At 40.7% G+C, this 15519-nt stretch overlaps 1 protein-coding gene across 3 annotated transcripts in view; it reads right to left on the bottom strand.

The window, feature by feature from the left end:
• Positions 1-8922: 8922 nt before the first annotated feature.
• The window catches only part of KIF16B (kinesin family member 16B), a 140677-nt gene continuing 134080 nt past the window's right edge, over positions 8923-15519 (bottom strand). For all 3 annotated transcript variants that reach the window (XM_071422186.1, XM_071422205.1, XM_071422195.1), the window contains one exon: positions 8923-10298. In XM_071422186.1, the coding sequence (XP_071278287.1) occupies positions 10140-10298 (159 nt within the window). In that variant the 3' untranslated portion in view covers positions 8923-10139. The remainder of the gene's footprint in view (positions 10299-15519) is intronic.

Here is a 15519-nt window from a genome sequence, read left to right as displayed (position 1 = left end):
TCCTGCTTTTCCTGGCCTTGTTTGTGTTACCTGAGCTAATGGCTGGCAAGGAGGGGCTCTCTGGGGTACCCCACGTGGCTGCAGAAATCCTGGCTTTGCTTTCTCAAACATGCAAACCATCTGTCAACAGCTCCCACGCTAGGAGCCTGGGCAGGGGGATGCCTTGGAGCCTTTCCCTGCTCTTGTGTCCTGGCATGGCCTCTGCAACAGGGATGTGCCCTTACCCAGGCCTGCACCTGAGCTGGTCCCACGGGTGCACATTGCATGGCCAGACTGGCTGCCAGGGGCTGCAGGGGAGCCTGGCCCAACCCCAGAGCCCTCCTGCAGCCAGGCATTCCAGGCCAGGCCAGTCTGCCCAGGCCACTCCAGTCTGCCCAGGCATTCCAGACCAGTCTGCCCAGGCCACTCCAGTCTGCCCAGGCATTCCAGACCAGTCTGCCCAGGCATTCCAGACCAGTCTGCCCAGGCATTCCAGACCACTCTGCCCAGTCCCCTCCAGTCTGCCCAGGCCCCTCCAGACCAGTCTGCCCAGGCCACCCCAGTCTGCCCAGGCCACTCCAGTCTGCCCAGGCCACCCCAGTCTGCCCAGGCCACTCCAGTCTGCCCAGGCCATTCCAGACCAGTCTGCCCAGGCCACTCCAGTCTGCCCAGGCCACTCCAGACCAGTCTGCCCAGGCCATTCCAGACCAGTCTGCCCAGGCCACTCCAGACCAGTCTGCCCAGGCCATTCCAGACCAGTCTGCCCAGGCCATTCCAGACCAGTCTGCCCAGGCATTCCAGACCAGTCTGCCCAGGCCATTCCAGACCAGTCTGCCCAGGCCATTCCAGACCAGTCTGCCCAGGCCACTCCAGACCAGTCTGCCCAGGCCCCTCCAGTCTGCCCAGGCCATTCCAGACCAGTCTGCCCAGGCCCCTCCAGTGCCACCAGCACCATTCCCCTGGAGCTGCACTGAGATCAGAGACCTGGAAGAGTTTTTTATAATTAGTACTTGGATTTGGCCTATGGCCTGTTAACATGGCATACAGTTCTGCTGGTTTCCACTCACAGGTCCTTTATTCTTTTTTCCTTTCTAGAGCTGTGAATTTGTTTGGTTTTCTCTCAAGTCTGACTAAGAGACCTAACTATGGTAAACAGGGCAACCCCGATGAGGGGGAGAAATGATGCATCTGACTCCATGGATATCAGAAGGCTAATTAATTCCTTCATTATACTACATTATTCTATACTATATTACACTACATCTAAACTGAATCTGCACAAGCACCCAACTGCCCAGAATCTCGTGACTGTCAGCCAACACACACTCCTGGATTCAATTGGTCAATGAATCAAAACACTCACACCAGAATCCAATCATGCAAATTCCTTCAGGTAAATAACCTTCCTCAATGCATTCCACTTGTTCCAAAACATGGCAGCAGTAAATGAGCTAAGAGTTGTTTTTTCTTTCTCTGAGGTTCAGAGAATGTGAATCCCAGAAATATCCTTGGGAAGTTGTGCCTTGCTTTTTTCCATGAAGAGAAATGGGGCCACACCTAACAACATCAGTTCTTGGACATTTTTGTAATGGGTTTAGTAAATCAACAAAATCCACAGCATTAGCTGCAGATTTAACCCCTTGGTGTGTCAATAAGTTCCCACCTTCAGTGGCTTCCATTTGATGGAGTTGGAAAACCCTTGATGTTTTGTACCAAGGGGTTAATTTGAAAACGGACGAGAGTTCAGTTTCAGTGACAAGCTTAGGTTTAATAATAAGGGAATTACAACTTTAGGTTACCTGGGGACCAACCAGTATAAAATTGCCCTTGAAGGTGTATTTCTGTGTGAAGGCAAAAACAGGGGATTCACATCATAAAGCTGGAGGAACAGAGAGGAAATGCAAAAAAAAATGGGTACTTCAGCTTCCTTTTTTTTCTCCACATAGTGCACATCTCTGCAATGATCTAAGGGAACAGTAAAATTGCTCAAGGCAATGAAAAGGGATCAAAATTACACATGCATTTAATAAACAAAACAAATGCAACTGCAAAGTGAATTAATTTAAAAATGGCTTGAACAAAGGAACCAGAGGAAAGGAACAGCATTGAAACCTGCAGAGAAACCAGAGAGCAGCTCCTGCACCACGACCTGTGGGACGTGGTAGGGAGTTAGCAGCGAGTCCTGAGTTTCATCAAGCAGGATAACCTGGGGAAGGGGTGCTAAGACTTGGCTGTTGGGGTGACCAAGTGGCTCCATCATCTTTCTTGATCCCCTTTTGCCTCTACCATCCTGCCACCATTAATTTCTTGCATTTTGAATGGGTATCTGCCAAGGGAAGAAAAGCGTCTACTTGAATGGTGAATATTGGCCAAAGTACAGACAAATCAAAGGTTCATAAAACAAATCAGTTATTTTAAGTTCAATGCATTTTGTCCTGGTTTTGGCTGGGGTAGAGCTACTTTTCTTCCTAGAGGCTGGTAGAGTGCTGTGCTTTGGATTTAGGACAAGAAAATGTTGATAACACACTGATGAGCTGATGCTAAGCAGTGCTTGCACTCAGACAAGACTTTCCTGCTTCTCAAACCACACCACCATGGAAGAGACTGGAGGGGCACAAGTGCTGGGACAGCTGACCCCAGCTGGTCAAAAGGATATTCCAGATCACATGGTCCAGCATAAAACTGGGGGAAAGCTGCTCAGGAGCCACTGCTTGGGAATTCACTGGGCAGCCCTCAGCAAGCTATGAGCAACTGCACTGTACATAACTTGATTTGTATATTCAAATTACTTTTTCATTACCACTACCTCTTCCATTTCTGTCCTATTCCAATCCACAATTTTCACTTTTTTTTTTCCTCAATTCTCTCCACCATCACACAAGGGGTGGGAAGTGAGTGAGCTCCTGTTTGCTTACTTACTTTACTTACTTCTTTTTTCTTTCTTCTTTACTTACTTTCCTATTTGCTCCTATTTACTTATCTCTCCAATTAAACCACAACAGCACCTTCCCAGAGAGAGATACTGTTGGAGGTTAGCTTCTTATTCCTTTCACATATCTTTACTTGAAAACCCCATAATTTCAAAGTCATAATAACTTGGAGGGAAGGGGATCACATTTTCTACTCCAAGGGAGCTTCCCACCTTCCCTGGCAGACACCTGGTCCTTTAAACCACGACAGATACTTACCAAGAAACTTCTAGCAGAGAGCTCTGTGCAGCCTTAATAGCCACAGCCCAAGCCTTCATGTCTGGATAATAAATCACTTAACCCAACAAAGTCCTGTTGTCACTGATTTTCCAGAGTATCATCAAGGCAATCTCATTTAGCAGCCTTGTCAAAGGTAATTCAAAAGGTATAATAATTGTCAAAGGTCTTCAAAACGGTATAGTGAAGATAATTATGTGGCTTTTGTCCTGCAGTGTGCAGGATCCCAGATCAGTGCTAATAAACAGGCCAAAATTTGCCTTGTAAAATCTCATCATGATTTTAAAGGCCAGATTACTCAGTATGAATTTTAAATTCCACCCTTGATTTAATTCACACAGAATGAAATACAAGTTGCCAATACACCCAGCAGAGTCCCAGTCCCCTAAAACCCCATTCCACCACTACAAAAGAACAGGGGTAGTGAAATCCTCTTGCATATCAAATGAGCTGTGCTGAGAGATGCTCTCAGTTTGCTGATAGACTTGACAAATTTGAGCAATTCTGTGTCCATTCAGTAAATAATGTTATGCAAATGTTAAATTACCACAGATTAAGAAGTTTGTGATACCTTTGTTTTTCAATCAATCATTTGGTTTTGTTTTGTTTGCTTGGTCTGGAGTTGTTTTTCTTTTATTTTCTTGCAACTTTTTTTGTATCCTTCCATTCTCCATTGCCTTTCCTGCCAACAATGAGAACCACTCACACAATAGATACAGGCAGAGTCTGGCATATAATTAAGAGGTTAAGAGGTAACTTCACCTGAGCACATAAACCTGAGCATCTGCTTATGCAAGCAGGTGCCAGAATTAATAGGCTCAGGCAGCTTGGAAGCTCATCCAAGGTTCTGATTTTACACATTGCTCAGCAACCTTTCTGTGCTGGAAGCACTTGCTTCCCACAACTGGTATGTTCTTTTATCCACACTGCATTAATGAACACTCCCAAGCTCAGAACAGGCCAGATCTAAACACAGGACAGACTGAGATATGAATTTAATTGTTCGCATTCTCTTATGCTAATCTTTCTGAGGGCTCTGCTGCCTCTGCATTGTCCACACTGTTGCTCAGCTACTAAAATAATGAGAATTGGAGGTGGTTATGGATGAAAATGTGCCATGGCTTGTTTTTTCAGCAGTAGAGCATTGCCTTCTCTCTTGTTGAACTCAATGAGAAAAACAGGCGATTTGATGCACACATCATTAGTTTCCATAGAACAATTCTTGAAGCTCTCATTATCAGTAGATTCATTTTGCTCCTATTATCAGCAAGCCACTCTGCATCATGGAAAGTAGTAATTTGCAACCCATACATCTCCAAGGTGTTCACATTTGGGGAAAAAAAAAACCAAGCATGATGCAGAAGTCCTGAAAACACACTGATTTCCCAGGTAGAACAACGACAACACCATTAACAATTTTCACCTGCTCATTTTTGAGATTCTGATTTCAGTTGTAATTCCCAATATCAAAAATCAAGGACACCAATTTTTGCAGAACACAACTAAAATGTGGTTTCAGTTGATGATCTTTGATCCATGCCTTTAAGGAAACAGAAAATCAGGAGATCAGAACAAGTTATCAGAAGATGATAACTACCATTTGTCATATGATAAAGGATTTGCTTTCTCTTCAACTCTTCCCAGCACATTCTTATAAACCATCTGTAAAATGAGACTACAGACAGGAGGTAATTGAAAACTTACAATGAATAAGAACAAGCCACCCAGACAAAACTGTCATGGGAAGATAGAAGAAGCTAGCAAAAGAAACTGAGAAGGACTTTGAAAGAGTCTGTAAACTTTTTTCTTAGACCTATTTCTTTTTCTGAAACCAGTTTCAAAAAACAACCACCAAAGTACTGCCAAAACTCTGTGTGACAGCAAAAGCTGTGCTGCATGCTCCAAAATCAGCATAGCTTTGGAGAAAATTGTCAGTGTTTATAAAGAAAACAAAGTTGTAGAGAAGAAAAAAGATACAGGGTTTCCCATGCTGCCATTTGCATTTTTGCTTCTAAGACTTGTTACACACTGCAGACATGAGACTAAAGCTTCTGGTCCAAAATCTTGCCTCCATTTTGTCAAACATTAATGTTCACCCTTAAAATGGCTTCCCAACACATTCCTTCTAAAACTCAGTCTCAAAAAGACAAAAGAACATTATTGTGATCAGGTATTTCCAGGCAGTAGGATGAGCTCTTGTATGGATTTCACTGCACTAGACAGGTGGCATAAGGAGGTTTACCTGTTCCCCACAAAATTCATTTTCAGGTCACTGTTCACTTTCCCAACCTGTTTCTTTCTTATGTTGCAACAGGGGAGGTCTAGATTAGGTATTAAAAAATATTTCTTTGGTGAAAGGGTACTTGGCATTGGGACAGGATGCCCAGGGAAATGATGGAATACCCAGCCTTTGAAATGTTCAAATAATGTGTGGATGTGGCACCTGGGGACATGGTTTATTGGTGACACAGTAGTGCTGGGGTAATGGTTGGACTTCATGATCCTACAGGCCTTTTCCAACTTTAATTGATTATATTTAATGATATTCTTGTTCCTAATTGACTTTGTTTTCATTGTATTAGGAATAAAAAGATACATCTACAGCAGCATTCTGGTCTGCCACCAATAATAACAAAACACTCAAAATAATAAAACAACAATTTAAAAAAGTGGCAGAACCCAGTATATTAAAAAAATTCACTTTACAGCTTTGCCAAGAAAATACACCTTTATCAGACTTTAAGCTTTTAACTGGTTCAGGGCCTGTATAACTGCATAGACCTTAATTGCTCATGAAGCCTGTCCTGCAAAGGAATATCTTCTATTTCCCATTATGAGGATGGAAGCCAGAAAGTTTTTGCTCTTTAGCTTATCTTTTTTTTTTTTTTTCCCAGAATCTACTGCAACACAGAGAAAATAAACCCATGGACAGACATAAGAAACTTGTAAGTTAAAAATAATTTATTTTTTCCAATTTTGGGGCTTTGGTGGGCTGGGAGCATATAAAATTTCAAGCTCTATCAGAGTCTAATACAAACCTATTTCTTATTCCCACCTCCAGGAGTGAGGAGATTGCCAGGAGTCATTTATCAGCAGGGCTTTGAGGGCTGCTCAACCTCTTGCCTATGAGCAGCAGCATATTCAGGGGAAAAGCACTTCCAGTTAAAGGAGAGCAGGGTCAAGACCAACAGCAAGGCTTTCCTCAAAGTTGTTTTGCATTTAATCATGTTATGCAGAAAGAAAAAGAAAAAAAAGCCAAGCACCATCTCCAGTGTGCTTTTTAGCCTTTTTTGGTGCAATCCTATTGATGAAAAACTGCTGTAGGCTCAGCAAGGATATGAGCCAAGCTGTTTGGTGACTTTAATGGAAGCATGATTTCAGTTGCATGGGTAATTGTGATAGCCCCATTATAGCGAGTACTTAAACACACACTTTGCCTGAAATATATATAGGACTGATCCATAAGTTAGGTTTTACTTAAGGACATTTCTCAATTACTTAGGAGCTTGGAAAAAAAAGCCACCACCCATACCAGGCCTGAAAATAACTTTCACAATGTTGTTGAAAGTATCAATATGTTGAAAATAAAATTAATGGACAATTTTAGAGCTTGAGGATATCTACAGAGAAATGCAATTGGAACATCTTTAAAATGGCTAGCTATATGCACTTCAGCTTCTATTGAAAACTTCTCTTGAAGTCTGAGTTCAAAGACTGTGGGTTATAAACAGCCATCATATTTTTTACCGGTGTAATTATTCAAAGATGCCTCCTAGCTTAGCCTGAGCTTGCCATCATTGATTAAACTCTGGACACCAGTGAAAGATAAGTAAGAAGGTGGGAAAAACTGGTAGCTGGGGGTTTTGGTCCTAATCTCATGCTTACATTCACAACTCTAGTTTTTAACTTGATGACATTGTAAATAGAGTGATTAATAGACCTCTGTTATGTGCAATGTACACATTTAACACTGCGGGTCAGGTAAACTAGACAACATAAATTAACCATCTTAGAGGCAAGTTTACACCATTGGAGCATCTGGTCCTGAATCAATTTGTACAGTTGGCAGGAAGCCAGTACAAGTCTTCTTTTAAATTCAAGAGAAAAAAAATTAATATTCAAAATTTTCACTTAACTCTTTATCACATTGAGTTTTGCTTAAACAGGTTCTCCAAATCCAAAGCAACACAAAATACCTCTAGGAGTCCTGTCTGCTTTTGCCTTTTCATAACCAGCACTCACCATGTGATGCAATGGAGTTCTGCTTGGCACACTGGTAGTTTTTCAGGAAAGAAAACTGCAGAAAATGGCTTTATCAGTGCAGCAGATAAAGCAGCTTACCCTTTTTTGGCCTGCCTCATAGAAGCAGCACCCAGGAAATAATGCTCTACAGTTACACAAAATCATTTTTCTGAAGACTCTGAGGCATTAATTCTTTATCATACCTCACTGCAATGAGGTAGGAAGGGGAACAGCCAAGGGAGAAGGAGAAACAGAACAGGCAGTGGCTTTGCAGTGAGATTCAGAGTCATTTATTGATCATCCCTAATTCCTGCCTCTGAAGCACTCACCTGGGCATCAGAGCAAGACAACCACATGCACTTACCAGCCTTTCACTGACTGCTGCAACACCAAACTCCAGTGGCTCAGCTCACCACAGGCACCCAGCAAGCACCCAGCCTCCACCTTCTGATCTGGGAAGCACAAGCAAAGCCAAATGGCAGAGGGAAGGAGGAAGGGAAGACACAGCCTTGTGCTCAGGAGGATGAAATGTGCACAGAGGGCCCTGGAGAGGTGTAATAAAGGCACTGGGCAGAGCAGGGATCACGAGATCAGGTCCCTGTCAGTGATCAAGCACAAGCAGGTAATGCTCAGCTTCCCAATCAGAGGTATTAAGATACCTAAGTCAGAGTCAGATAAAGTCAGACACATTCAAAGGCAATAAATCCTACCCTGCTAATAACAGGGCCTAGAAAATTTACCCTTTTATTTTCCCTGAGATGAATTAAAATTATAAAAACACTCTCAAAATTTAAATCATCCATCTTTTTTTTCTTTTAAAATTTTAATTAAAGATGCTTACTGTGGCAGGCTATGCTTAGTAATGGAACCCAGTTATCTTTATACATCAGCACAGAATCATAGAAGGGCCTGGTTTGGGAAGGACCTTAGAAGTCACAGGCAGGGACACCCCCCTGGTGTTTCTCATCAGGTTTCTCACAGCCAGCCCCATCCAGCCTGGCCATGAACACCTCCAGTGAAGGGGCTGCCCACAGCTTCTCTGTGCAACTTGTGCCTCACCACCCCTAGAGCCAAGAATTTCTTCCAATATCTAACAAAACCAGCTTAAGGCCATTCCCACTATTCCTGCAGGCCAGCAAATTCATCAGGCATGATTTGTCCTTAGTGAAGGCACACTGGCAGTCACCAATTACCACATAATTTACCATGAGCCTTAGCATAGTTTCCAAAAGGACCTGCTCCATAAGGCACTGAGGGAAGGCTGACTGGCCTGTGGTTCCTTGGGTCCTCCTCTTTTCCCTTTTTAAAAATGAGGGTTATGTTTCCCCTTCTCCAGTCAGAGGGAGCTTCCCCAGAGTGCCATCACTTCTTAAATATGATGAATAGTGCCTTAGACACTTCCTTGGCCAGTTCCCTCAGAACCATGGATGTATCATATTAAATGTGAAACATTGCTGTTCCTATAATTTAGGTCACGAAATAAAAATGCCACCAGTGTTGTTACTTTAGGTTTTAATAATAATTTTCAATGACATGAAATAGTTTGATTACCACAACCTACCAGTGGTCAGTGATATCAACTCAGAAAAAATGCTTCACACTCTGAACAAATGGCACACAAAACTTACCTTTCATGATGCATTTTAATAACTGGAAATAATTCAATTCTGATTTTTATACAACCAATTATACATTAACATGTACACATACTCAATTCCAGTCACAGTGTATACATAGTTTTGAATCTGCAGCAATATAAAATTAGTTCTACCTGTATATATATGTGCAAGTCTGAATAAATCCTGAGTCATTTTAAAGTACTATTATTTAAATCCTATAAATTTTAACTGATGCAAATAAAGCTCAGGTTTTACAATTATTGTGAAGGAGCTATTTAAAAAACAATATATAGCACTTTGCATCAGCTTTATGCATAGCTAGAGCTCTGTACAGTGCAGAATTTCCATTTCCAGTCTGAATGATGCTGAAAAATCTGAAAAGATGCTGACCATGTTATTCAGTAACTATTGCTTCCTTTGCTTCTTTATTAATGGTGAATGATTTGTTCAGCCTCCAAACAACTAAGTGTGGAGGACTCTGACAGGGTTCAAATTATATTCTTCCTGCTGCATATATTTTTGTAAGCATTCAAGTTACCCAGGCCCTTTAATTCTTCTGAGAAAAACTATACAATTATACAATTAATACTCAGTGTATCTAGAAGGGAAAGAAAATGAAACAACATTTGGGCATGATCATTACCTTAAACATGACACTATGCTATAAAGAAACAAAAGAGGAGCTGTTCTTTAAGGAACAGCTTGGACAGAAACCAAAAGGCCACTGGGAAACCCTCTGTCAGCATGACACACTGCCATGGTAAACACGAGATGCTCTCGAACAAATGATCTGAGAAAATGGGAAGGAAGCACTGCTGCCAAGAAGGGGATCCAAACTCATTACCAGAGTCAGAATCTTTGTACACTATTAACAGAGCAACTTACACAAAAATGTCTGTACACCCCATGCCAGGAGAATGCAGGCACTGCCTTGGGAGCTGCTAAAGGACACAGGTCTCCAGTTGGGGCTGTTTGGATGTTTCCAGGTATGGAGGAGACACAGGGGTTTTTTTCTTTCCCTCATTCCTCTTGCACAAAAGTGAAGGCACCACTCCAGCTATACTCCTCCAGCATAAGGATCCTGGCCCAAAACTTAGCTGGTCCCATGGCTGCTGTAGTCAAAAACGCCTTTCCTGAAGAAGGGTGAGAATTCACAGATGGTGTATTTGGACAACGTTAGCCCCACTTTGTCAATGTTCAGTGGAGATGATGGAGATTTCAGCATTGCAGAGAAAAAGCTCCTGAGGTATTTCTGTGGAGTGAAATACAAAATGTCATAAGGTTTACTTGATCAAATTTATTACAACCACTTTGGAAAATTAAATGAACAGCAAAAAACCCTAAAAATATTTCCATGGGATGTAAACAGTCCTTTCAATAACCATCAACATTTATAAAACAATCTAGTGAAATGTCTGTATTAAGCTCAAGAAAAGCAGAAAAGAAGCATTTTCCACTTCCTTCTTATGCCCAGCTTGGCAACTCTTTTATTCTGTGGTTGCATGATGCTTCCTAGTTTATTCTGCAGTCATAGAATCATGACATGCTAATAGTATTGTCTAGCATTAGCAAACACAGCAGGTGCAAACCTCAGATCCATGCTGCAGGATATTCACCACATAATACACAAAAGGACTTTAAAAATCTTTCCCTCATAAAGCTTCCACAATCCTTGCATTGATTGGGGTTTGTTTTGATGATGGCTATCTGCAGAAAGATTTGCATGAATTCCATATTATGTCAGAACCTACCAGTATCTTTTCATTGACTTGCCCTCAAAATTCCCTTTCTGGTTTGGCTATTTTTTGGGAGGGGTTGTTTTGGTGGGTTTTTTCTTTCTTTTTTGGTTTTTTTTGGGGGTTTTTTTTTTTTGGTCTTACTAATGAGAAGCACATGGGAGACACTTCCTTTCCTTCCCATAAGTTAATATTCAAACTGCAGTCACATTTGTACCTAGAGAAATTGGGGGATGTACATTAACACAGTTAGTTTTCACAAGCCTGAAAAAGCTTCCATTATATGTGGGTTCATTTGGATGCAACTTTCCAGGTATGTGTGACTTAATAACTTAAAATTTTTGAACTTTTGAACAAAACACTAGGTAAAAGGTTTGATCAGATAGACATTACAAATGCATCCAGTGTCACCCAAACACCTGCAAGGGAAATCTCATCTGGAGCACAGGGATAAACTCCTTTTCTGTACTACAGACTGACCACAGAAAGAACTTTCACATCATTCACTGGTCTTGCATTCCATGGGAAATATATTTGCAAGCCAGAGAAGCACATTCTCCTCTGAAGAACACAACATTTAGTTACTTGAATGCAGAGCTTTGGGGTCAGGGAAGTGGTTTGTTCAGGAAACTGTCCTAATTATTCACTCATTTCTCAAGAATAATTCCTTCAAACTATAACAATCTGCTATCTTTTTAAGAAACCACCTGTTTCAATATTAAAGAAAGAAAGAAGAACAAACAAAAAATAGCAAACAAAAAGCAGCCGAAACAACAACTATTCTCTTGGCAGAAATGATGAAACTTTCTATTTCATTCAGACCTGCCACAGGTTGTATTAATGTTCATGAAAAAAATTGATTACAAAAATGCCTTTAAGATGAACTGCAATAGACTAAGAGGTAATTTAAAGTGGAAAAGAGAGAAACATTTTTCATAATTAGTCCTCAAAGGAGGGTTCTTTACAAAAAGTCCCAAAACAGTAATTCCTGCAGGATGAATATGGTAGAAAATGAAATGTAAAACATAGCATTCTGCTAGTGTTTTAGCACTGTGCTGAAAAGTTACTGCAATAATTCTAGTTTATGACTGCCAAAGGCTCAAAGGTACCAAAATATCTCACTGGACACATCAAAAGACCTACTGCATTCACCTTGGTATGTATGGCCAGATAATTGACTGTCATGCCTTTTCTTTAGAGCCATTACTCATTGTTTTGGCATGATAGCTCTAATGGCAAAGTAAAAAATCCCTCTGCTCTAAGCATACACTTATATGACACACAAGGAACAGCAGGTACACTCCTTTTCCACATCTGTGCTCCAGAGTAGAGTGAATATCACAGATTCTTTGAACACAAAAAAGATCCTTGGGAAAATGGCAACAAGCAGACACGAACCGATAATGATGGAATTAATTTTGTATGAAGGTTTCCTGCCATATGGCTTGACATTATGGCTCTTCAACAACCACCTCTGAACAAATTAGCCCCCTTCTAAAACCCAGATCTGCATTTAGCCTGGTATGTTAACACAGCCCACAGCTGCTGTGCCCTTGACACAAAGAAGCTGTTGCTTCACTGAAATACAGGCTGCTCTGCCCAAAGATGCTGGCTGGGAGTGTTCTCCTGGAGTGAGGAAACAGTGACTGATGGCACAAGTGCTCCCATCACAAGCAGTGATCAAAGAGTTGTGGGCACTACAGGGGAAGGCTGCTCTGTCCTGCTGGCTGCAATGGACAGCAAAGGGGAAAAAGCGACAGGACAAAAAGAAGAGTGATCCTTGCAATGTATGAAAGATGCTTCCCAAACTCAGATGTGACAAGGAGAGGATGAGAGTCACAGCGAGGCGGGAGAGGGGTAGGAGCACATCAACAGCAAGTGCCACAAATGACAAAAAGCTCCTTAGAGATCCAGAAGAGATTCAGCATGGACTTTGTTCAGCCCAGGAGGCCACTGCAAGCAGCTGGAGTAGGAGCAAGGTCAGATGAAAGGATCTCCTCTACCAGCACTCAGTGGAGAGGAGGAGAGCTGTTTCCATATCTTTTGTATTAAAATCCATTTCCAGCAGCAGATACAACATTTGTCTATTTACAGAACTCTTTTGATGTGTCCTTGAAAAAAAAAAATCTTAGCAGAGACTGGCAAGCTCAGGATACCTTCAAAGGTCTAAATTTTATACATATTAATGATGTGATTTCCTACTGATGGCAACATTGTCCCTGGCATGCAAATCACTGTTTAATAGCTACTAGGTTTGTATGATTATCTAGGAAAGAAAAAACTAGTTAACTGCCAAAATATTCCAACACGCATGGTTTTATTACTCATTTTTGTTTGTTAGACTCTGGCCATTTGTTCTGGATTATTTAGTCTGGTAATCAGTGTTCTTCCAAATGCACTTTGGAGTTTCATTTCACTAATAGCATTTGACCTGCTATGCTGGAAAATATCCTAATGATACATTTGTAAACAGCTTGGTGCAAGGGCACAAGACCCTGGCACTGTAACAGAGGTGGAAAATGGGCAACTCATACATTGATCATGTTGGTTGTTCTGGCTAAACACACACTCTCAGAACACCAGCTTAGAGAACAGAAATACTCTGCATGTACAAAACAAGGATAGAAAGCTGCCACTGTCATATTTTCTGAAATTCCTGAAACCCTTCACCACGATTTCTTCTCCTGGGAAGCTGAGAAGCCTCAGAGAAAAAGGAAAATAATATTATCTCAATTGCTTCTCCTGTGTTTTGCTGCTTTGGAATGTGGTCTGGAGATTGTTTATCCAACAGGTGGTTGTTTGATTGGTTTCATGTGAATTGTTTTAACTTAATGACCAATCCCCACCAGCTGTGTCAGAACTCTAGAAGCAGTCAGGAGTTTTCATGCTCATTCTTGGTAACCTTCTGTGTGTATCCTTTCCCTATTCTTTAGTATAGATTTAATATAGCATTCTTTCATATAATATAATATAATATAGATCATATAATAATAAATTAGCCTTCAAAGAACATGGAGTCAGATTCTCAATTCCTCCTTTGCCCTGTGGACCCTGAAAATACCACAGAAAGCCAGGTTAAAAACTCCTCCAAAATAGGAAAAACAGAGGTGTTTGCCCTCTCTAAATGCAATACAACCTTCAAGCCCTCTAACTTGAAATTTATGACAGCTGTACCTGCAAATTTTAACTCTGCAAATGAAACTAAACTGGAGAAAGTGGTATAAGGCCCAAAGGCTTTTCTTTCTTTACCTAGTCTGAGTAGTTTTCCCTCCCTTTTAATTATGTGAATAGCAAAATGGAAAGCATTTAAAAAGCTTATTAAAATCATTTTAATAGGGTTCACCTTTTTAGCAATAGGCCAGTGCTCATCTTGTGCTCAATTCATCAGCACAACAGTCATTCTAATCATTTCTGCACTACTTTGTGATGTGGGGACTTCATAATTTTATACATTTTAATGTAAAGCCATAACTTAATTTAAAGTTATTAAAGGTACTACAATCAAAAAGCTTTCTGAAATGTGCAAGTCTTCTTATCACCCTTTCAATTGTGGCATATTAAAGAGGAATTCAGTTCAGTGACATTGTTCTCCTAATCCATTGCTAACAGTGATAGCCTCAGAGACCAATAGCAGAGCTTAGCAAGAATTGGATTTTTTCATTAAAATTTGGTGTGTTTAAAAACTCATCAATTCTGGTACTTTCAGAAAGTAAGAACACTTCAAGCTTTTGCTTTCATACTTCTATTTCTAGCAATTTCCTAAAAAAAAAAGGAAGTGCTTAAAATACTTTAGAAGATACTTTTAAAATTGGCATTAGAATTACCACCTGCTAATATATGCTAGAGCTGAAAGCACTAGAAAGTTTAATAAGATAAATCTTACAAGGTTTTGGGGATTTTTTTAGCCAACATCTCTTTTTCTATGAAACAATACCACCCTTTCAAGAGCTACATGTCAATTGGACAGTCAAAAGCTTTACCACAAGGTCGTAGAAGATCACTGGTGACAGAGGCAGGACTTGTCCATCTAATTTCTAACTCAGGCTCCTCTCTCCCTTTAATATAGATGCTAGTTCCTCCCTGCACCAATCACATAATTATTCTGTTGACTAGTGTTAAGTGTTGCAGGCTTTAAATCAGATCTTGATTTGAATTATCCATAGAGCAAAGCATACACAGGTATCACAGCTCTTTCTACAGGATACAAATCTGATTACCAAAAAAACCCCCAAAGCCAGACAGATTGAAGCACATTCCCTCAATCTAAAAAAAACCACATTATGTTGTAATTAGGTATTTGCACAGTCAGCTCTTCCCAAGAAAGACTCTACCCCAAAGCAAGCAGACAGGCACAGGATTTGCTTCCAATCTGTGATCACAAAAACAAGGATCTGTTTAAAAGACAAGGCATGCAAAGGGAGCCTCCATGTAGTTTCAAGTCCATTTCTGGATTTATTAAATTTGAGCAAGAAGGAAACGAATTTGCAGATATCAAGACTACAGAATATGAAGTACCATTGCTTTGTAGGACAGCAATCCAAAATTATGGGGGACCATACCAGATTACAACTAACAGCTTCACCTCCACCAATTCCAGATTCAGATCAATTCTCCACTCACCAGATATAACTTACTCAGAAACATTTTGGTCTTTTGTGGGCTTTTTCTAATAAAGAAACCATGAAGCTTCAATTCTTTTCCCCAACACCTTGACATATATTGCAAGATATTATAAAG

This window comes from Agelaius tricolor, unplaced genomic scaffold, assembly GCF_023055355.1.
Source record: "Agelaius tricolor isolate 1412-34295 unplaced genomic scaffold, bAgeTri1.0.p SCAF_1, whole genome shotgun sequence".
Taxonomy (NCBI): domain Eukaryota; kingdom Metazoa; phylum Chordata; class Aves; order Passeriformes; family Icteridae; genus Agelaius; species Agelaius tricolor.
The sequence above is the reverse complement of the archived record's forward strand: the minus strand, read 5'-3'. Positions and strand labels throughout refer to the sequence as shown.